Below are 23,305 nucleotides of genomic sequence, written 5' to 3'. Positions count from 1 at the left end.
ATGAAAGACTGAAAATTAACCTAAATTAGTTTTGTTTTGCATTTATACATTACATACCTGTATAAAATCTTAGTATGTCATTTCAAATACTCTACCTTAAGGGGTGGGACTCTGGGCTCTTCTCTTGGAGGATGTTCCTTTTCACATGAATTTCCAAGGGAGACAGTTCGAGTAGGTTGGTCATCTTCTATTCTAGCTCTCTTCTCTTTACAAGTTCCAAAGCCATACTGCTCTGCTGTCTTTCTCTTTGAGATTTCTGACTCTCTGCTTTCACATCTTACAATTTCTGGTGATTTGGTAGCTTCCAATAGCTTAGAATGCGCATTTTCAAGACGAATCTGTGAGCTCCCTTGTGGCTTATGTTGCTTGCTTCTAGATGTTTCAGGAAATGAAGATTTTTCCAAAGATGAGGTATATGGTTTATCATGTGATTTACCTTGTAGATGCTCAGAGCTTTTGAATACTGTCCCTTCTGATATCACAGATAAATCTGTTGGTATGGGCACACACTTCTTTTCAGGTGTTCGTTGTTGAACATTAGGAGCTTTAATTACTAGTGTTTCTGGTGAGGAGATTTCTGACACAGAAGGAACATATGATTTTATAAGTTCAGTAGGTAATTTACATGGCTGATGATTCTCCTTTTCATTACCGAGTTCTTCTGATGTTGACTTTCCAGGTACAACGGACAATGGATACTGTTTTTTACTTTCAGATGTACTCTGAAGATTTTCTGTTTGTACAACAAGATCCTCAGTTTGAGAAACAATTGGACTAGTAAAGGTTTCTTCTTTTAAAGGGGAAAGGGGTTCATCAGACAAGGAGGGCGATTTCATTTGCTGTAGAATGAGGCTTTCGCTTACGGATGTACTGGAAACTGAAGATGTTTCTGATGGAGGCAAGCCAGTTGCATGAGACGTTTCAGAAGCCAAAGCTATGGATGACACTGAAGAGGTTTCTGATGTTAAAGGTAAATCTGATAAGGGAGATGCTTCTGATGTTAATGGTAGATTGGAAACTGGAGAAGCTTCAGAAGTTAAAGGTAAGTTAGACATTGGGGATGCTTCTGACATCACAGGAGAAACTGATATTGGAGACATGTCTGAAGTTACAGATGTACGTAGGCTGTCATCAATGGGCTTCTGCTGACTTTCAGCTTCAGTGTTTTCTGCACTAGATACCTCAGACAGAAAAGCTGCCTCAACAGATACTGGAGTACAAGGCTCCTCTAATGTAGACTGAGTGTCCCCTCCAGGTGATGTAACGCTGGTACATGCTTCTCCTGGGCTTTCAGAAGAAAATGAAGTTTCAGAAGTGCAAGCATTTTCAGAAAACTGCTCATCAGGTTCACTCTGCAGCTCCATTTCTACAGCATTTCCTTCATCCACAAATAAGGAGCCTTCCGGAACAGAAGAAATACTGAGCGCTTCTGGAGCACACAGCTCTTCTGCAGCCTGGGCATCGTTTTCAGTTGTACCACTGAGGGAATTCACTGAGGAAACAGAAGCTGCAGGAGATAAGCACTCATCCAACTGATCGATAACTACTGACATTTCTTCTGGAGAGGCTTCTGGTTTCTCTTCATTCTTAATATCTACACAAGGCAAAGCATCAGTCTCATCATTCATCACAACACAGGACTCCGAGGTATCTGCAGAAACCACTACTTCTGTTTCCTCATTTTTAGCACTGTCACATGCAGGTTCCTGAGAAAGCTCATGTTCAGATTTATGGTTCTCCTCTTGGCATTCACAGATACTTGTTTCAACCTCTTCTGCAATCTCTTCCTGAATTACAGATTCTTCAGGAATCAGGATATCCTCAGACTCAGCATCTCTCAATAAATCTTTGGCAGGAACAAGCTCCATGTTGCAGAGGGGTTGACTTGAGTCTCTCTCTAGTAAAGGCAGAATTCTTAAGCTGGTCTTCTCATTATTTTCAAAGGATGACTGTGTAGAAGGACCAGGTAAACCTGAAGATGCACACAATGAGCTATTTTCATCTTTGCTACTATTTTGTGCAGATGTCAGTTTTACGGAATCTTCAGCTGACATTCCCAACCTAAGAACAAAACATAAAGGTTAAAATGTTATCACTGCTGAGAGATAATTAAAGTAAGGGCTATGGTGACATTTCTAGTGCACTATAGCTTTAGATGTCTAATTCAAAAGATGCACTGCTTCCTGCAAATAGGAATCCTTGCAAGTTCCCGATTGTTTTCAACCCTTGCCCTCAGCTGGTGTGTTACATGACAAATATAATGTTAAATAGCATTCAAAATACACTATTTAAACACATTTCAGGCTAATTTATATATACAAAACGAATGTGTGCACTTACTGAACAGTGAAAGGTTCAGGAATAATTAAAATCTCCATTTGGGTTTGGACATGAATTTGTATGTGCGAGAGAGTGCAAAGAGGTAGACTAATAGACAGCACCAGTTCAAAGCAAATAATGAAACAATTACAGACAATCCAATATACTGCTGTTCGTTTAATTTTTTCCATTCTATATCTCTCTGCATTGGCTCCCCATTGAAGCCAGAACTCAATTTAAATTTATTTGTATCCTTTATAAAATTATCTTCGCCTCAGCTCTATTATATATGTATGAGCATTTTTTTTTATTTATCAATATTTCTCATTTATAACCAAGCAAAATACTTGTACAGAAAAGTAAGAGTCCCAAAAGTAATGACAATAAATAAAAATGGAACAAAGCAGAAAAATGATTATACATTGGAAATCAAAAGTCCACATTATATGATCCAAGATTACTAACAATAGAGAATCTGAAGGAAAAAAGAAATGAAAGAAAGCAATACACCTGACATGTTGATAGGTTCCCAAATAATCAAAATAAAGAGAGCCTCTTTCAATTTATTTTTTTATACATCCATCAAAAGAATAATATTTAACAGATTGGTAACGAACTACACATTTACAAGGGTATCGTAAAAAGAAAGAAGTCACTATCTGAAGTACGATGAGCATTCTTTATTTACTGGTCTTACTAGATCGTGCAGAGAAAGCACGTGCAATCCATTCAGTTTTCCTTCTATTAAGGGCAAATTTTTGAATCTCTGTTTGCCTTTCAAGTGGCAAGAGTGGGAAAGGAGATGGGTGAAGTTCTGCGGGCATCTCAAAATTATTTAGATTTTACTAGGCAAATTAAAACTATATTGTTTCACAAACATATGTTAACTAATTAGATCATAGTTATAGCAGTGGATCTATAGTAGATTACTGGTCTCTTTATTGGTAATGTTATTACTATGTATATCCCAGTTAATTGATCTGGCTTTCTTGTTGTGATCCGCTTAGAACCGAGAAGGTACAAGAGGAATATAAATTCCAATGTAATGTAATGCAATCTGTTTCTCAGGGTTATGTCTCAAACTTGGGTAGAGTGAAGGGACAATAATAGAACTTATAACAAAAAACACCTCTTTATAGTCTGCAATGGGAGAAATAGGACAAGGTATGATAGAGACTCTCTCAGTTTCACTGCTAATGTTCAGTCTAACACTTGCACTTTCAATATAGGAAGCACCAATAAAGTAAAATCTGCAAAATCAGTCACTTTTGGATTTCAACAAAACTGTAATCTATTAATGGATAAAGCTAAAAGACATATTAAAATGTGCAACTGAGTCACATTCCACTTGTAAAACAAATAGGATATTTCACCAGATCTTTTGCAATGGCTCTACTGCACTTAAACAATATGAACAAAACAAAAACAATATGGTTTTTATACAGACATAGGGAGGTTAAAATTTCAAAATAGCCAGTTTTACAGATAAAACACTGTTTCATAAGTACATAAGTAATGCCATACTGGGAAAAGACCAAGGGTCCATCGAGCCCAGCATCTTGTCCACGACAGCTGCCAATCCAGACCAAGGGCACCTGGCAAGCTTCCCAAACGCACAAACATTCTATACATGTTATTCCTGGGATTTTGGATTTTTCCAAGTCCGTTTAGTAGCGGTTTATGGACTTGTCCTTTAGGAAACCGTCCAACCCCTTTTTAAACTCTGCTAAGCTAACCGCCTTCACCACATCTTCCGGCAATGAATTCCAGAGTTTAATTACACGTTGGGTGAAGAAATATTTTCTCCGATTTGTTTTAAATTTACTACACTGTAGTTTAATCGCATGCCCCCTAGTCCTAGTATTTTTGGAAAGCGTGAACAGACGCTTCACATCCACCTGTTCCACTCCACTCATTATTTTATATACCTCTATCATGTCTCCCCTCAGCCTCAAATGAGGAGCCTTCCAGACAGAAGAAATATGGAGTGCTTCTGGAGAACACTAGTCTTTTTCAGTTGCATCTCTGAGGGAATTCACAGAGGAAACAGAAGATGGCTATGTGAAAACTGGCCATCCTGTGTATAGTTAAAAGTATGTACATGTTCAACAATAGGCACTCTTGCTTTTGGAAAGAACACGTAGAGAGAACCCAGTCACCTGCTACCTATACCAGCAGACAATCAAAAAAGGCAAGTCTCCCGCCACATTCACACACATTCAAGAATATCTCAGATCTTGAAGAGAATTCTAAACATGAATGGAAAAGAACATTTTTGAAAAACGATCTTTGAGTTATCAGCAAACCAGATTTTTATTACATGTCACTTGTTTTTATACCTGTAAAAACAAATTATATTCAATCTTCCATCTGCAAAATTAAAAGATCTCTCTCTGGCTTCCATGGGTAACCTGGAGACACATAATTTACTAGAATTCTTGAGGTAACTGGATAATGAACACTTTATGCATTTAAGATATGAAAGGGCACAAGATGAATGTGAAAGGGGATAGACTCAGAAGTGGAATAGCCTCCCAGTGGAAGCGGTGGAACCGAAAACAGTACCTGAATTCAAGTGAGCTTGGAACAAGTACATAGGATCTCTAAGGGAGTGATAGAAAGAGTAGATAGAATTTATTTTTATTACATTTGTACCCCACACTTTCCCACTCATGGCAGGCTCAATGCGGCTTACATGGGGCAATGGAGGGTTAAGTGACTTGCCCAGAGTCACAAGGAGCTGCCTGTGCCTGAAGTGGGAATTGAACTCAGTTCCTCAGTTCCCCAAGACCAAAGTCGACCACCCTAACCACTAGGCCACTCCTCCAGGCAGACTGGATAGGCCATATGTTCTTTATCTACCTACATTTTCTATATTATTTGCTAATTCTATTTATTCAATAGTGGCAGAGATTTTAGTGTGTGTTTCTTTTGCTGTTGACTCGTATTTTTATCTATAACGAGCGGAAGCATTCCCTGTGGAGGGAGTAGGGTTAGCCATAATATGCGTAGTTTTAGATTTTCTAAACTATGCAGGTTGCTTTGATTGGAAAAGATGCCCAAAGAAAAAGGCTGTGTGTCAGCAGGTACCTTTCTCTTAAGCGATTTTGAAAGTGAAACTATAAATGCTCTTTCACTTTGCAATCTGAAGTCCACAGGTAAAAAATATTCCACAGGCAATATGAAAACTGCCCTCATAATGCCCCCCCCCCCCCCAATTTCCTGCAACAGTTTGAAATATTCTCTTTCAGTTGAAGGGGAGGAGGATTGCTACAGTTTTATGCATTTTATGAAACATATAGATTAGATGATTTCACTATGGTTATGAAATTGCTTATTTAACACTATGGTGGAAATTCTATAATTTGGCACCAAGAAGTAGACATCACAATGGAGCACGCTTAGTGCCAATTCTATAACGGCACTTAGGTGTGCCAAAATCATTACGGAATACTATAGTGCAAACCCGCTTTGACATGCTAAAAATTAGCTGCAATTACTTACACCAGGTCAATGGCTGGTATAAGTGGGCACACCTACGTACACATATCAACACGTGTAACTGAGAACATTCTATAAGTTGTGCACATTATTTGGTGACAAGCTTATGGCCTGCCACCCCCTTGCTGTTATGTGCTACACAGCATTTTGGCACTAACTTACGGAATAGCACCTACTGCATATATGTGCATCAGTACCACTTATTGGCACCAATGATGTGCACAAGTGGCACATATTTGTAAGTGCCCATTTATAGAATTGCCAAACGAGGAGAAGGACTCAGTAGTGCAATAAAGTCCAAGTATCAGAAGAAAGCAGGTGGCACCAGGAAAGGGTATGGAAAGCAATCTTTATTTAAAGACCCGACACAGGCTGTGTTTCAGCGTATGTTTATTTCAGGGGTCAGGTGTAAATTGTAAATCCAAGGAGTGTTAGGAGGTCACAGTCCAACATGTATCGAATTGAAGAACAATTTGCACAGTAACACACAAGTGGGTAGCCTGAAAAAGCTTTAGTCAGCATTGTATGTAGGTCAGAACTAGAGCTAGCTGACCTATGCACAATGCTGGCTAAAGCTTTTTCAAGCTACCCATTTGTGTTCTTTGATTTGATACATCTTGGACTGTGACCTACTGACATTCCTTGGATTTACAATTTACAGCTGACTTGTGAAGCAGGCATATGTCAAAACACAGCCTGTGTCGGGTCTTTTAATAAAAATTGTTTTCCACACCCATTCCTGTGGCCCACATGCTTCATTTATAGAATTGCTCCAGCTATTTCATATTCTGTAAGTCATTAATCCCAAGATTCTATACAGGTCACTCAAATTTGGATGCCCAGGGCAGATGCGTGTACAAATTAAGGGGGTCTTTTACTAAGGTGTCAATCAGTATACAACTGTGCACTCACTGATCGACCCCTGACGAAGGCTTTTTTAAAAGCCGAAACACGGACCGTGTAGGGTCCGAATGAAGTTTGGGTTTTGGAGCATGTTACCCTGGTATTTTGATTGATCTCTTGAAGTTGGTCTCTTTTCCACTTCCTTTTGTGCTGTTGAACTTCTGTGGAAATTGTGAACCCCATTTGGTTTAGAGGTATACAAAATACTGAGTGGAGTGAAACAGGTAGATGTGAATCGCTTGTTTACTCTTTCCAAAAATACTAGGACTAGGGGGCATGCAATGAAGCTACAATGTAGTAAATTTAAAACAAATCAGAGAAAATATTTCTTCACTGAACGAGTAATTAAACTCTGGAATTCGTTGCCAGAGAATGTGGTAAAAGCAGTTAGCTTAGCAAGGTTTAAAAAGGTTTTGATAATTTCCTAAAAGAAAAGTCCATAAGCTGTTATTAAGATGGACTTTGGAAAGTCCACTGCATATTCTAGGATAAGAAGTACATAAGTATTGCCATACTGGGACAGATCAAAGGTCCATTAAGCCCAGCATCCTGTTTCCAACAGTGGCCAATCCAGGTCACAAATACCTGGCAAGATCCCAAAAAAGTACAAAAGATTTTATACTGCTTATCCCAGAAATAGTGGATTTTCCCCAAGTCCAATATAATAATGGCCTATGGACTTTTCCTTTAGGAAATCATCCAAATCTTTTTAAAACTCTGCTAAGCTAACCACCGTTACCACATTCTCTGTTTTACTGTTCTGGGATCTTGCCAGGTACTCGTGACCTGGATTGGTCACTGTTGAAAACAGGATACTGGGTTTGACAGACCTTCAGTCTGTCCCAGTACAGCAATGCTTATGTTCTTAAGTTTGTTTAATAACAAAGACTGCAGTTTTGTGCCTAACTTTAGGTGCAAGCACTTACACCACATCAAAGGCGAGTATAAGTGGTCGTGCCTAACTGTTGGCAGTTAGGTACGTACCCCTAGGATTCTATAACTCCTAGGCACACCCCTGACATGCCCATTCCCCTCCCATGTCTACTCCCCCCTAGAAGTTGTGCACACAGGAAATTAAACATACAACTTCTAGAATAGGGTAGATGCTCATGTAACTGCTGATTGATGTCAATTACCACCCATTTAAGCCAATGATTGGCTCTTAATGCCAATTATTAAATAAAGTTACATATGCAACTGACTTTTATAAATTGTACGTGCAACTTTGAGCGCTAAGCGTAAAGTTGGGTGCCCAATTTTACTGAATTAGAATGTTTGTGTCTGTGGTTCAGAAGATTGTACTGAATAAGCAGACATTAAGATAAACCTGAGGGGCAAAATAAAAGTTTTTCTGTCTTCTTTTTTATTGAAATTTTCAATTTACATTTATCAAAACATAATCAGAAATATATACCAAATAATACAAAACAATATTAGAAAACACATCGAATGCCAGTCCATATTATGGAGTGCCAAATCAGCAACAAGCATCTCATAGACACCAATCAAAAACAGGCATAGCGAGAAACAAAGATTATTATGTAAACCCTATTTACTTGCCAATAAACTTGGTAGGCCACACAGTTTCAACACTAGACATAATTCTCTTGTCATGTCCCAAAATGAGAAGTGGCCACGGAGGAAAGATAGACATAGAGCACCCTGCGAGATAGCCACTGCTGTGTCTCAAGCATCTAGGCCTGTAGACTCCTGCTTCTGCCTTCTGCTGTAGAACTGCGAGTACTTGGTATTCAACCTTGTGGCCACAATAAGATCCATTTCCAGATTGCCCCAGCAGCCAGCAATGAGTGCAAAATCCTCCATCAACAACTCCCACTTCATGGTATCCAGAGTTTGCCTGAACACTGTCCGCATAATGTGAGCTGTGAGAAAGCAGAAAGAGAATCTTTTGCCCACTGAAACAAGACCGCTTCGTCAGCCATTGAGCACTCATGGTGTCCCCCTGGAGGTTCAAAAGAAGTGACTGCTGTGATGGTGTTGGAAAAAAAATACAACCACCTTTCCACCGAGAAAAGGCTCAAAAACCTGCAGGGTTCTTCCTATGGCCCTGGATTCAAACCAATTTATTGACCATCTGGGCCCGTATGCCCCTGGCAATGTGCTCCCCAGCCCTTCACACTGGCATCTGTTGTTACGATCACTCACTGGGGAATCTCCAGATCCTTTCCTAAGATCCTGCATGTCCAGCCTCCAAGTCAGAGTGACCCTGGCTTCCAACAACAAATATAAACCTTCACCTCCTATACCTGTGTTTGGGCCAACCAGTACCCTAGAAGAGCCCTCTGCAAGGGCCTCATAATATGCTCTGATTATGAGATCAAATCCAGCGTTGCTGCCATGGGGCCATGGGGCAAAACGATCCGATCATGTCACACCACTCCTACAAGAAGAACATTGGCTACTGGTTGTCTTCTGAATCCAATACAAAATACTCTTGCTTGTGTATAAAACTCTTCAATCTGGTCAACCTATCTATCCACTACAATATCTAACACCCAATTGTCCCTCCAGACCTCTCTGCTCCTCACAATAACTTACTGCAAGTCCCCTTGTTATGTGCCATTCATCTTTCCTGTGTACGATCAAAGATATTTAGTATAATGGGCCCTTCATTTTGGAATGACCTCCCCTGTCCCTCTTTGTACTGATCCCCTTCTATCAACTTTTAAGGCCCAGCTCAAAGCTCATTTATTCACCACAACTTTTATTTCCTGTCACACACCAATGGCTTCCGGGACAAATGGGACCCAATGATGGTGCTTCCGCTGCTGTTTTCCTAGACCTAGTACCTACTCCCTTCCCTAGCTCTCTGTTTCATCCTCTCCTTGACTTTCTATCCATATAGTTCCTTTCTGTCTTCTGTTATTGATTTTGTTTGTAAATCACCTTGATGGAATTCCCAAAAGGCGGTATATCAAGCATGAATAAACTTGGATCCTAACATCTGTAGATAAACTCATGTTTGAAGTATAGGCCTTGCTAATGTGCCTGAAGCCAGAGAATCTTCTCCTCATCAAGAACACCTTGCCTTTCTCAGTATCAAATCAAACTCTGAGGTACTCTAAGGATTGTGAGGGTACCAGTTTCCTTCTGGCAAAACTGACCACCCAACCCAAATCCTGCAGCAAACTGATTACTTGGGAAGTGGTCACCTGGCCCTCAGGCTTATTAGAGCAAAATTGGAGTCAATCACTTGCAGAGGATTGCTGTCACCATCTCCATCACCTTTGAAAAGGTTTAGGGGCCATAATTAACTCAAACAGGAATGTATGAAGCTGATAATGTTAACTCAACACTGCAAATCTCAAGTACTTCTGATGCTCTATTGGTACTGAGAAAAACTATGCTTCCTTGAGGTTCAGGGTCATCAGAAACTCTCCCTATCTCACCACCAAATTGACCAAATGCAAGCCTTGTATGATATCATCCCCCTTCTTTGGGATCACAAAATAAATCTCTCTCTCTCTCTCTCTCGATACTTTTCCTGTCCCCACTTTTGTCTTAGGCCAGAAATCACAAGCCCTAACTGCAAGAGAGAGTTACCTTTACCACAAACTTCTTTACTAGGTTCTAACAAGTAGAAAAAATAAAGGCATTGGCAACATAGCAGGCAAACTCTAGGATATTATCCATTTTCCACCAAACAGAGGACCCACAGATCTGATAAGCATGAAGATAGCTAATGTACTCAGCTCAAACAAGCTCTGGACATATAAAGGGCAATTCTATTAGCTAGGTGCCCACATTTATGAATCTCTTTCAAGCATAAATTTATAGACATTTAGCACTTACGTATATGTGTATATTTACTTGCAAATGTGCCAGCAGGACACCTAAGCACTATTCTGTAACAATGTGCATAAATGGCACAGCACATAAATACAAGGAGGCATATACATGGAGGAGCTCTCATGCATGCCCCTGCTGCAATTACGTGCCTACAGTTATGCCAGGTTTATGGCTGGCGTACTATGGTTGTATTAATGCAAACTGAGCTATACCATGGTTATGCTAGTATTCTCTACCAGAGTGTGGGCACCCAGATGCCATTACAGAATAGGCTCCCACTGCATATTCTCAGGACACTTACATGGAGGCTGCCAGATATAGAATTGCCCCAATAATCACTGCAGACCAGTGTCTGCACAGCGAGTACCACAACCTCAAATACTTGATTCAGCAGAGGTTCAATCTTCTGAGCCTGAGTATCCTTGAGTACAACCCCAACTTCCACTACAAAGATGGTCTTCTTAGTGAGTGCCATAACCAGTGCATCTATCTTTGGCACTCTCAGATTCTCTATCTTGTCAGGAGACAAAGGGTAAAACTTTCCCATTGTTCTTCCCATGTTGAGACTGGTCTCTGCTGTGATCAATGCCCTCATTGCCTGGTTCATGGAAGCCTTCATGGGTTTATGCAAACCCTCCAATATAAGATTCCTTATAACTTTTGTTTCTTTCATTGGCTCCTCCGCAATGCTAAGTGTCCTCAGCACTTGTGAAATCAAGGATGCCAGATCTTTCTACCAAAAGAGGCATACTACAATGGGATCATCCCCTTCCCCACAGGCAGCTCTCCCTCCTCATGCTTTCCTTCTCCCAGTCCACCAGAACCCCTCAGTTGAGGATCTGCTACTGGCTCTCCCACTCCCCTGAGCCTTCCAATTTAGATCTCTTAGCTGGTCTGCAAAGCATGGATGACCAGGAAGTTCCCAAGGCAGGGGCAGAGGAAGCTGCCACTAAGCCCTGCTTCATGCAGAATACCCTGTGCAAATTGAAGAAAAAAAGTTTTCCATTCAATCTATAGTAAAGCTACAGAACTTATTACTGGGAAGATGTGGTAAAAGCAAAAAGCATTGCTGGATTTTTATAAAGTTTAGACAAATTCCTATAAGAAATGTCCATAAAATGTTAAGATAGAACTAGAAAAAGACATTGCTTACCCTGGGATTAAGCAGCATGGAGTCTTGCTCCGTTTTGGGATCCTGGCAGGTACTTGTGATCTGGATTGGCCACTGTTGGAAACAGGATACTGGCCTAGATGGACATATCGTCTGGCCAACTATGGCAATTCATATGTTGTTAATAAATCTTTACAATCAAATGATTAAAACAATCCTTTATTAAAGCAATGGCATCGGCCAGCTACACCCAATCGTTATATATTTTTTCCATCACAGGGCCATTTTGACTCCGCATAAAATGCCTACAGCAGGTCTCATGATGAATAATATGTGCTAGTCCTATCGCTCTTATCCAGGCACCTTGATCCAGATGATTTTTGAATGTCGCTTAATGCATGATTTTTGCTCCCAGGTATGGTCTTTTATAACAGGTGTTCTTCCTTTACAGGATCCTATCACGTCCCAAACTATTGTTTTTGGTCCTTTATTATTTCAATCCCAGTTAGATCTCTCTCAACAAAAATTGATGACCATTTTTATTGCTTCTGCACTTAAAATGGTTCTTACAAATTGGAAAGACAATACCAATCTTAATCCTCATGTCTGGTGGCAGTCAATTTTACAAATGTACAAATCTGGGCTATCTTTAGCAGATAAACTTGGGAAGACCTGCCATGTAGTTAAAATATGGTCCTCACTGGACAATTATCTCCAAACTCAATCCTCCTGATTGGCTTCTATCTAAGATACTTGTATGCAGTATTTAGTAATTTCTTGAAAGTATAAGTCTCAAGGCAATATTGTTATGTTGAGTTTCTACACTTTTGTGTTATCTCCTCACATATCTTTCTGGTATACAATGTTTACATGTTTAAATTTTAATAAAGATTCATGGACTCATAAAAACAATGGAGGACCCAGTTCTTAAATAAAACAATGCAGGACCCGACACAAGCCATGTTTCAGCCTAATGGCCTGCTTCAGGAGTCCAAAATATCTAAAAGGCCAAAAATCCACAATTACAATGACGTACCGTAGAAGGTAAAAAGGAATGACAAGTCAATCTCTTAGGTTTAGAAACCAAATTGCAACAACATATTCCACTATACAGCATACTAAGGGGCTCATTTTCAAAGCGCTTAGATTTACAAAGTTCCATAGGTTACTATGCAACTTTGTAAGTCTAAGTGCTTTGAAAACACGCCTAAACATGTACAAATACATGCGTAATGCCAATCAGAGATGGCTACTATACTTCATAGACCTCTGTATGTTCCAGTAATAATAGACAGTGTTATGGTGTGAGCTGGTAAACCTCAGTAACAATGCACTGTGTTAAGCCGTCCTATACATAGTGTCTTGTTTGTTACAGTTCTCACCGGTTTCTGGCTACCAGCATTCTGCGCTCTTTATTATCTTATAACATCTCATTCAACGATTTAAACCCTTTATATATCTATATATAAATAATAATAATACATAAAGGTAATGTATATGTAAAGAATTAAGAACATAATTTGTTACATAACAATAAGTCAACTGGACTATTATATAAAATATATAAAAAAAGACTGAGTATAAAAATATGTCCCACATTTATAGACAACCCAAATTACTGCAAAACCACACACAAATATGTTGTAATTATTTGATTACACGCCACATTGTTTTTATTTTTTATGGTTTTCACCTTTGGGCGTTTTTCTTCCCTGTCCTGTTTTCCCTGGATGGTTCTGTGGAGTTTTGAACTTCCTTTCCTTTGTTGCTGCTGGTAATAAATCTTATACAGGCTACAGGCAGGAGGAGTTAGCACCAGTGAGAGAGACCTAGACTTTTCCGGGTATCCCCTGATCCTTACTCCACTATAAAACCAGCTCACCAGCTGTTACTAAGTAGTCCAGATCAGCACAACAGCAAGGGTCACCAGTCTTCTGTCTGCTGAAGGCAAAGAATACTGGAAGACTGCAGGCTGCATGGCTCCCTAAATAGGGTAGATTCCACAAGCTTGTGGTTTCTGTCTCCATCTGCTGGTAGGGGCGTTCTGAAACCTATGCATTTGGACTGATCTAGGAATATTTATCTGAAAGGTGCCCTTCCTCATTACAATAAAAAGGATGTATGTATGCTGTTCTGAGTACTTTCAGCTGCAATGAGAGAAGGAATTTTCTAGGGGTGTGTTTAGGTTGTAAGGAGCAAAAGTATATGTGTAGAGTGTATTTTTAAATCTATACATGTTATTTTCCATGAAAAATGTAAACAGAAAGTGCGTAGGTGCAAATGTCCATGAATATTTAGCATCTGCAGCAACTTTTAAAGTACATGCATACTTATTTATTTACACTTAGAAAACTGGTGCAAAATCCATAAGTAAAATGTGCCCAAAGATTTTGCCGCAAATAGGACAATTTTAAAACTGCCCCCATGTTAGGACACTAAATAAAATTAAGACATAAAAAGAAACCTGTAGAGTTTTCAAAATAAGGATAAAAATGTGCTGTAAAAAGGTACAAAGGACCTAGGACTGGAAAAATACATGGAAAGGCTGAGGGAAGAAAGTCATAGCAGACATGGTGCGAACTGAACATAGTAGATAACAGTAAAAAAAAGGCTAACTGGTGCATTCCGCCTGTCCAATAATGCTATTCAAAGATATACACAGCTGCCAATTGTAAGATATAGTTTTTATCTCCCTCATTTATACTCTACTATCTTAGTCAAATGAGCATCCAAAATATCTCACTAAGTTGACACCTCTCCTTTCTCTGTAATCATCCAAATAAATACTAATTGCAGCACAGCTACTGCCCAAACATTCGGCCTTCTATCCTTGTGAAACCTACCAGACAGACCTAGCTAGATCAGCACCTGCCTTTCTGCTAGGACCTCTGATTTATTACTGTACTTGCAGTCTGCCAGACAAACCCAGGTGCTAGGGACAAAGGCAATTATCCAACCCATTAAGCCAAATAAATACCGATCTATCAGGGAAAAGCGGCACATCTAATAATTGCTTTCCTCACAGAAGCAAAAATTTACATGTGTTTTTTTTTTAACATACCTACTTCTGGTTATATTAAAAATGTGTGTTACCCTTGGCATGCTTAGGATGAGAGAGTAAAACAACATTCACAAACATCAAGCCATTTTATACTACTACTAGCCGTTAAGCCCATTAAAACGGGCGAGATTTCCAGCTACCCTCCTCGCCGCCGCTCCCTCCCCCCTCCGTGTGCTGCCTGCAGCGCTTCCACACGAAGGTGAGAGGCGCTGTCAGGTCAGTGCAGGGGGCCTGATACGGAGGGGGCGGGAGCGGCGGCGGGGATGGGGGGGGAGGGTGGAGGTTGGTGAGCGCGATGTTTGTTTCCAGGCTCCAGCGGCAGCGTCCGACTCCGACCGTTTCCCTCTCTGTTCCGCCCTCTGACATCATCACATCTTGACGCGAGGGCGGGACAGAGAAGAAAGTCTCTACTGCGCATTTGCAGGTGAGTCGGTCGCTTGCCATTTATATGTTTGATGGGATGTGACACATAGGTGGTTCATAAATAAAACCGTACTTGACATTACCTAGTTCCAAGAGGGAGACATTCTGGTGCTTGTCTTGAACCCACATCCTACAGCAGAGTGGTATTTGTAATCTATGATCTTACCCACTGAATATCCGTGCTGCAAGTTTCATAATGCAGTAGGACAGGGCAGTTCAGGACTGGCCTAGAATTTGCCTCTTGGAACTGGTAAGCAGGCAGCTCTAAAGGCATACCTGGAATTAAAAAAAAAAACGTGGCCTATTTCCTACTTCATTCCTCCCATGCCAATAGCAGGTGCAAAGCACTGGGGGCATATTTTGCAACAACATGGTTAATTTTATCATCACACCCCAATTTAAGGCGCTGCCGATACTAGTGTGGCTGTTGCCCAAAAGTGCATCTGCCCAGATCTTGAAGGCAGCATGACAGACAGATCAAGTTATGTGAGTGCCTGCATTTCTGCTAAGACTTCTTACATTTTACATTACCCATATTGGTATTCATTCCAGACCTGCAAACAAGTTGATGAAAAAATTGCTAAGGCAGTAAGGTGACAACTGTTTATGTATATTTAATGAAAGAAGTATATGCAGAGATGCTGTTGCAAGTCAGATGAAAAGAGGAAATGTGTGGAGTGCAACCAAGAAAACGCAGATAGGATACAAAGTATAGAAAATTCAGTAAAAAGCTGCCAAATGATTTTCAAACCTGAGATGAGACTTAAGACATAAATATATATCCTGCAGATAGGGGCATTTAAATACCCAAAAGCTACAAATAGTACACAAGAAGTAAACAATGTTCAATATTATTATTATTAGCATTTGTATAGCGCTACCAGACGCACGCAGCGTTGAACACCTGACACAGAGAGACAGAAATAGAAAGGCAATTCTAGAACAATGGAAAACAATGTAAGATTCTACAGGCGTAAGCTTCAGGATCAACATAAGGAAATAGTTCTTCACGGAAAGGAGGTGGATAAAAGGAACAGATTCCCTGGAGAGGCTATGGGGCACAAATGTTACAGAATTCAGGAAAGCATGGGATGAACACAGGATTCTCAGTTTCAAGGAAGTAATCACAGATGCTATCCTTTTCCAGCTTTGTCTTTATTAAAGTATGAAAGGGCCAGGGCACATGCAAAGATAAAACGAGCCTTATACCATCACCTGCCATCTAATTGTGTGAGTCTATCATAACTTCCCCTCAGCCACTTTCACTACTGTGGGTAATCAACAGCATTGCCTAGAGTAACTGTGTGGAGGTGAAGAGGCTACAGAACAGATAAAGCTATCCCTCAGCACAGAAAGAAAGGGGACACTTCTAATAACAAGAAAATAGATGGAGCTATTGATCTGCAGTAAGTGCAGTTGCCTATTCACTGTGCCTGTGTGATGTTATGGTCTTTGAGCAAAACAGAATTGAGAGAGCAAACAGCAGAGCAGAACAAAGGATAACCAGATGACTGAATTTTATGCAAGTCTTGTTTCTTTTCCAAACGAATTGCTGCATTTCATTTTTAATGCTAATACTGGAATAAAAGTCTGACCTGGCAACACACATAACAGTCAAACTGCAACACCTACACTGCTCTTGTTTAAAATTGAATCAATATTAACAAGGGATGTGAGACTTGTCCCCCCCCCTCCAATAATAAAACACCAAACAACCTTTTCAAAAGTCAAAACATTTATTGGATTTAACATGGCCGCAGCTTCACTTATTGGTGGTCTAAACCAGTTATCCGAGCTAACATTCAACCAAAGAAAGGAAACTGGGCTACCTGCCATCTGCAGCAAGGTGACCACAGTAAGACTTATCAAATACAGCAAGGACAAGTCAGCTGAACCCCCAAGCCTAGACCTCTGGGCTCAACTTGATACCAAAGGCCTACCATTCACCGCCGGGTGAAAGGTAAGGCCTTTTCAAGGACCTACTTGAAGGGTCTAAGCTCTAAGCTCGGGTACTCCCACTAGGGAGCCACTAATTGGTGACTCCCCCCCCCCCCCAAAAAAAAAGGAAGCTACAGCCCTAACCACTTGCTCAATGGTCTCCTGAAAGTCACTGAACAATAGGTCGTCCAGTGTCTAAACGGTGTACTCCGTCCCTCCCATACAACCATGTACAATGTACTTCCATCCACACGTGTTTGATCTGCACTCCACCCCTGCCCAGCAACCACTTCAACACCTGTCGATTAACCTTCTCCTGTCCTCTGGTCCATATCTCATCTTCAATACACTCGGGTCAGAGTATAATATCCAACCATATGAATGTCATTCCTGGAAACCAATCTTGTAAAAGCTCCAAATCCATATGAATGGCATTCAGAAGGAGCCTACTAGAATAGCTGCAGATATCATTTCCTCCCAGGTGGAATAATAGGGCATCCAGTTGCTTGCAATGCTGTGGAAATTGAGCCCATAAGGGAATCAGGACCTGCCATCGCATTCCCAGATCTCCCCCCACCATGAAATTCGTACTCCGTGCAACTCCAATCCCAGGTGAAGTCCTCCAGGTCCAGCCCTATGCACATAAGAATGCCCGACAATCCAAACAGTGAATTCTCATGAATAATCTGCGAAAACAAGAAGCCAGCAAGAACCCCCAACCACAAAGCAAAACCTAAACATGTCTGATGTACTTGTTGAACGCCCCAGATTTCCACCTTCCTAATCGTTGAATTGCCCTAGCCCCATCCCCACTGAGTCGGCACTCATGGCAGCCCCAATCCTAAATGAATGAGATGTATATTCCGATACACCGAGCCACAATCTTCAAATCACCAATCTTAACATGGCTGCGAACTGGTACCTAGTAAACGGACTGCCATCCACGTGCGGCAAAAAGAATTGAGAACCTGCAGTCTGATGAACAAAAACCGGCTGACCAGCGTGCATGGACATGTAGATAGTCCAGTGGTTGGTTTAAGCGTGACCATATGTCCCCTGGCCAGCTGATCTGTTTTTGACCTGTAGATATGTACACACAAAACTTACAGTAAAACCCAAACATAAACCATGTGAAAACCTTCTGTCAGGTGTGATGCAGACCTAGGTACTAACTCCTCGATCTTCAGAGTTGTGAAAAACGCAAGGCTAAATGTTGTGTGAAAAAGCAGCACCTCGTACAGGGAAATCACAACCTGATGCAAAGCATTCGATAAAGAAATAAGCAGTACATGCATGATGGGCCGCTGCTCATCAGGGACCACTGGTACCACCCTACCCCAGCCCCTAAACATCCGATTCACCAAAAAACCACAGTCTGATTCCGAATGCCACTGGCCTTGGCAAAGAATGCAAAACCCGCTATATATTGACCAACTGCCCCTTTGGAAGTCCCCACTCTTTAGCCCAAACTACGTACTTAGCTAATCCTAAGTCTTACTCCGCTACTGGGAACCCACCCAACTGCTTAAAGTAAGCATCCACCTTTCTATAGCCATCAAGATACAACCTCCAAGTCGCTGGTGCCAAAGATTGCTTCAGCAATTCCCAGACAGACTTGCTCCCAGAGTACACAGGTGTAACAGAAAAGGGGTACTCTCCTCGTCTGCCCCAGGAACCAGCTCGCGAAACCACTGAAACTGAAAATGAGATAAAGAATCAGCTATCTGATTAAGTACCCCAGGACAAGCCACGCCCGAAACCACATGTTCAACTGCAAGCAGCGCAATATAAAATGACGCATCAATATATTAACTTTGGAACAACGGGCCGCCTGATTATTCACCACCTCCACAACTCCCAAGTTATCGCATCAAAACAAAACTCATGCAACCAAGAATGGAAAAAGCTCCAGAAAGGTCACATTTTTGTCAACCCTGCCGATATCCACTCTGGTGGCCATTTCTCAGCACATCAGGCTCTCTGACAAAATACCCCAAAGCCTGTGCCGCCAGCAACATCGGAGAACAGTTCCAGATCTACGTTAGTTAACTCCGGTTGCTGTATAGGCAAAGCCCCATTAAATTCTGCCAAAATCAATTCCCATATCTTCAAATCCTCCCTGATGCCCGTGGAGAGACGAACGTAGTGATGACGTTTACCTATTCGAGATGTAGCAGCTGATAGTCTGCAAAGGAAAGCTCGACCCATGGGAAGGACCTTGAATGCAAAACTTAAACTGCCAATCAAAGATTGCAATACCTTCAACTGAACCTTTTTCTCCGCCCTAACCTTGGAAACCAAACTCAACAATTCCACCACCTTGTCCTACGACAATCTGGTAACCATAGATAAGGTGTCAATTTCAATACCAAGAAAGGTTAAGATCTCAGTGGGATCTTCTGTTTTGGCTCGGGACAATGGGATCCCAAACTTCTCTGCTACCTGACAAAATGCAGCCAGCAGGCACTGCCAATCAGTAGAAGAAGCCGAGCCCACGAACAAGAAATCATCCAGATAATGCAGCAATGACCATACCCCTGACCTTACCCCTACTACCCAGAGCATGAAAGAGCTAAAACATTCAAAATACGCAGATGATATCGAACAACCCATTGGTAAGCACTTGTCCACATAACAGTAACCCCTAAAGTAAATGCTGAACAATGGCAACACCTCAGGATGAATAGGTAACAGGTGAAATGCTGATTCAATATCTGCTTGGCAAGCAGCGCCTCGTTCTTGCTCTACGGACCAAGACCTGTGCCAGATCAAAAGATGTGTACTGAACTACGCAATATTCCTTTGGAACGCCATCATTCACTGAACAGCCTGGGGATACAACAGATTGTTAATGAGTCGATATTTCCCGGGCTCTTTTTGGGGAATTACTGCTAACGGAGACAAGCGCATAGCAGGCAAAGGCGGTTTCTGAAAAGAGCCTGCTGCACACCCATAGCGTTCTCCTCACAAAACTTGTCCAAGATAAGGAATGCTAAAACTCTTCGAGAAACCTTCTAATAATAGTCAAGCTGCCTCATGATCTGGGTAAACCTCCAATCACTGTGTCAATGCACCAACCCTAATGGGAGTAGGTGCCATGCACAACACTTCACTGTTTTGCCAGTTGGGGTGGAGGTGGGGGTAGTTTTTTGGAACACTTTTGCTGTGAGTGGCCACCCCCCACAGCCATGTCGAAATTTACAGTCAGGAAATGGACAAGTGGGCCTGTTGAATCTCCAACACAAATCCTTAGCAGCCACACCCAATTGTTCTGACCTCGTTTTACAGCCTACTTTACTGACACAGACTACTCAATAATTACTGTGGATTCTTTTGGATTCGTGTTAGGTAAATGAGACTTTCATTAGAGGTTCTAAAACACGCAATGATTAAGATATATACAATGATTAAGCTATATACACAATGATTATAACTGAAAAGAAACAATACCTAAAAACAATCATTACATCACTGGTCCTTACATCCAAGCAATGCTAGGAGTTTCTAGACCAGGAAAAGAAGCAACAATCATTTTACATCCATCCATCCATCACCAACGAAGCGGCAGACAAGGACGGGACTGCCCTAAGTGACCGGGGGGGGGGGGGGGGGGGGGGGGGGCCCTTGTGACCTCAGTGTAACACCTATGCTAGGTAATTTCTGCGTTAATCACAGATTTATGTTCTGAGTCCCCAAGGATATTTGGAGGTTCATCTCCATTTTATCCCTAAAACCTTCATCATAATTTAACCAACACCAACCTCCATATCTCTAGTAGGCATCCAGAATGGTATCTGCATAATGCAATAACATGCCATAATGACTGAGGTGCTCGTGAGCATCTACCCATAATTTTGATAATTAAACTGATCACAAGCACCACAGAAAAATCCTATACAAATTCAAGTTAAAGTATTTCATGATGGAGTTTGTGTGGCTGTCAGGACCTATTGTTTCCCTTTGCTGCTGTTTTTTGCTGCTCCCCCCCTCCCCCCGACAAGTGCTGCTACTCTGGGCAACTGCTTAGTCCTGGGTCGGTCCTGTATAAATCTATCTAAACATATATATTTAATACTCGTGTTCGATTCGGCCGAATAGTGATTTAAATTCAAATACGAATTATCTGGGGCTCTACTGAAATAAACACTAGCTCTCTGTTTTCATGTTGCTTCTTTTAATATTTGTTAGATTAAAGCTTAATGCCCATTATTTGTATTTGGTCGAATAGTAAAATATGCTATTTGGTACAGCTATATACACATACATACACATAAGAACATTAGTGTTGATATACTGGGACAGATTGAAGGTACATCAAGCCCAGCATCCTGTTTCCAACAGTGGCCAATCAAGGTTACAAGTACCTGACAAGATCCCAAAACAGTACAACACATTTTATGCTGCTTATACTAGAAATAGTGGATTTTCCCCAAAGCCAACTTAATAATGGCTTATGGGCTTTTCTTTTAGGAAATTATCCAAATCTTTTTAAAATCCCCTTAAGCTAAATGCTTTTACTACATTCTCTGGTAAAGAATTCCAGAGTTCAAATACATGTTGAGTGAAGACATATTTTCTCCAATTTGTTTTAAAATTACTGCTTTGTAGCTTCATTGCATGCCCCCAAGTCCTAGTATTTTTGGAAACAGTAAACAAGCGATTCATGTCTACCCGTTCCACTCCACTCATTATTTTATAAACCTCTATCATATCTCCTCTAAGCCATCTTTTCTCTAAGTTGAAGAGCCCTAGCCACTTTAGCCTTTCCTCATAGTGAAGTCGTCCTATCCCCTTTATCATTTTCATCGCCCTTCTCTGTACCTTTTCTAATTCCAGTATATCCTTTTTGAGATGCAGTGACCAGAATTGCACACAGTATTTGAGGTGCGGTTGCACCCTGGAGATACACAAAGGCAATATAATGTCCTCATTTTTGTTTATCATTCCTTTTCTAATAATATCTAACATTCTATGAGCTTTCTTAGCCACCGCCGCACACTGAGCAGAGGGTTTTAATGTATTATCAATGATGACGCCTAGATCCCTTTTCTGGTCAGTGACTCCTAATGTGGAACCTTGCATAACTATAGTTTGGGTTCCTCTTTCCTACATGCATCACTTTACACTTGATCACATTAAGCGTTATCTTCCATTAGGATGCCCAGTCTCATAAGGTCCTCTTGTAATTTTTCACAATCCTCTTGCGATTTGACAACTTTGAATAACATTGTGTTGTCAGAAATTTAATTGCCTCACTAGTTACTCCCATTTCTAGATTTATAAATATGGTAAAAAGCAGCGGTCCCAAGCACAGACCCCAGGGGAATCCCAATATCTATCCTTTTCCATTGAGAATACTGACCACTTAACCCTAATTTCTGTCTTTTAACCAGTTTTAATTCACAATAGAACACATAAGTACATAAGTGTTGTCATACTGGGACAGACAAAAGGTCCATCAAGCCTAGTAAACTGTTTCCAACAGTGGCCAATCCAGATCACAAGTACTTGGAAAGGTCTCAAAAAATTACAATATATACAGAAATAAGCAGTGGATTTTCCCAAGTCAATTTTAATAATGGTCTATGGACTTTTCTTTTAGGAAGCTATCCAAACTTTCTTGAATACCCCACTAAGCTTTTACCACATTCTCTGGCAGCAAAGTCCAGAGTTTAATTGCACGATGGGTGAAGAAATATTTTCTCTGATTCATTTTAAATTTACTACTTTATAGCTTCTTTGCGTGCCCCTTAGTCCTAGTATTTTTGGAAAGAGTAAACAAGCGATTCACATCTACCCATTCCACTCCACTCAGTATTTTATATACCTCTCTCATAACTCCCCTCAGCTGTCTTTTCTCCAAGTTGAAGAGCCCAAGCTGTTTCAGCTTTTCCTCATAGGAAAGTCATCCCATCCCCTTTATCATTTTCATTGCCCTTCTCTGTACCTTTTCTAATTCCACTATATCTTTTTTGAGATGCGGCGATCAGAATTGCACACACGATTCAAGGTGGAGTTGCACCACAGTATGATACAAAGGCATTATAACATCCTTGTTTTATTTTCCGTTCCTTTCCTAGTAATACCTAACATTTTATTTGGTTTCTTTGCTGCCGCAGCACACTGACTAAAGGGTTTCAAAGTATTGTCAACAGTGACTCCGAACATGGAACCTTGCATCATGTAGCTATAGTTCGGGTTCCTGTTTCCCACATGCATCACTTTGCACTTGCTCAAAT

General features: G+C 40.9%; 1 protein-coding gene across 1 annotated transcript in view; it reads right to left on the bottom strand.

Moving 5' to 3' along the window:
* The window catches only part of ASXL3 (ASXL transcriptional regulator 3), a 372,418-nt gene that overhangs the window by 18,679 nt on the left and 330,434 nt on the right, over positions 1-23,305 (bottom strand). The window contains 1 exon segment of the mRNA XM_030213960.1: positions 96-2,061. Within this exon segment, the coding sequence (XP_030069820.1) occupies positions 96-2,061 (1,966 nt within the window).

This window comes from Microcaecilia unicolor, chromosome 1 (assembly GCF_901765095.1).
Source record: "Microcaecilia unicolor chromosome 1, aMicUni1.1, whole genome shotgun sequence".
NCBI lineage: Eukaryota > Metazoa > Chordata > Amphibia > Gymnophiona > Siphonopidae > Microcaecilia > Microcaecilia unicolor.
This window is presented reverse-complemented; position numbering and strand designations above follow the sequence as displayed.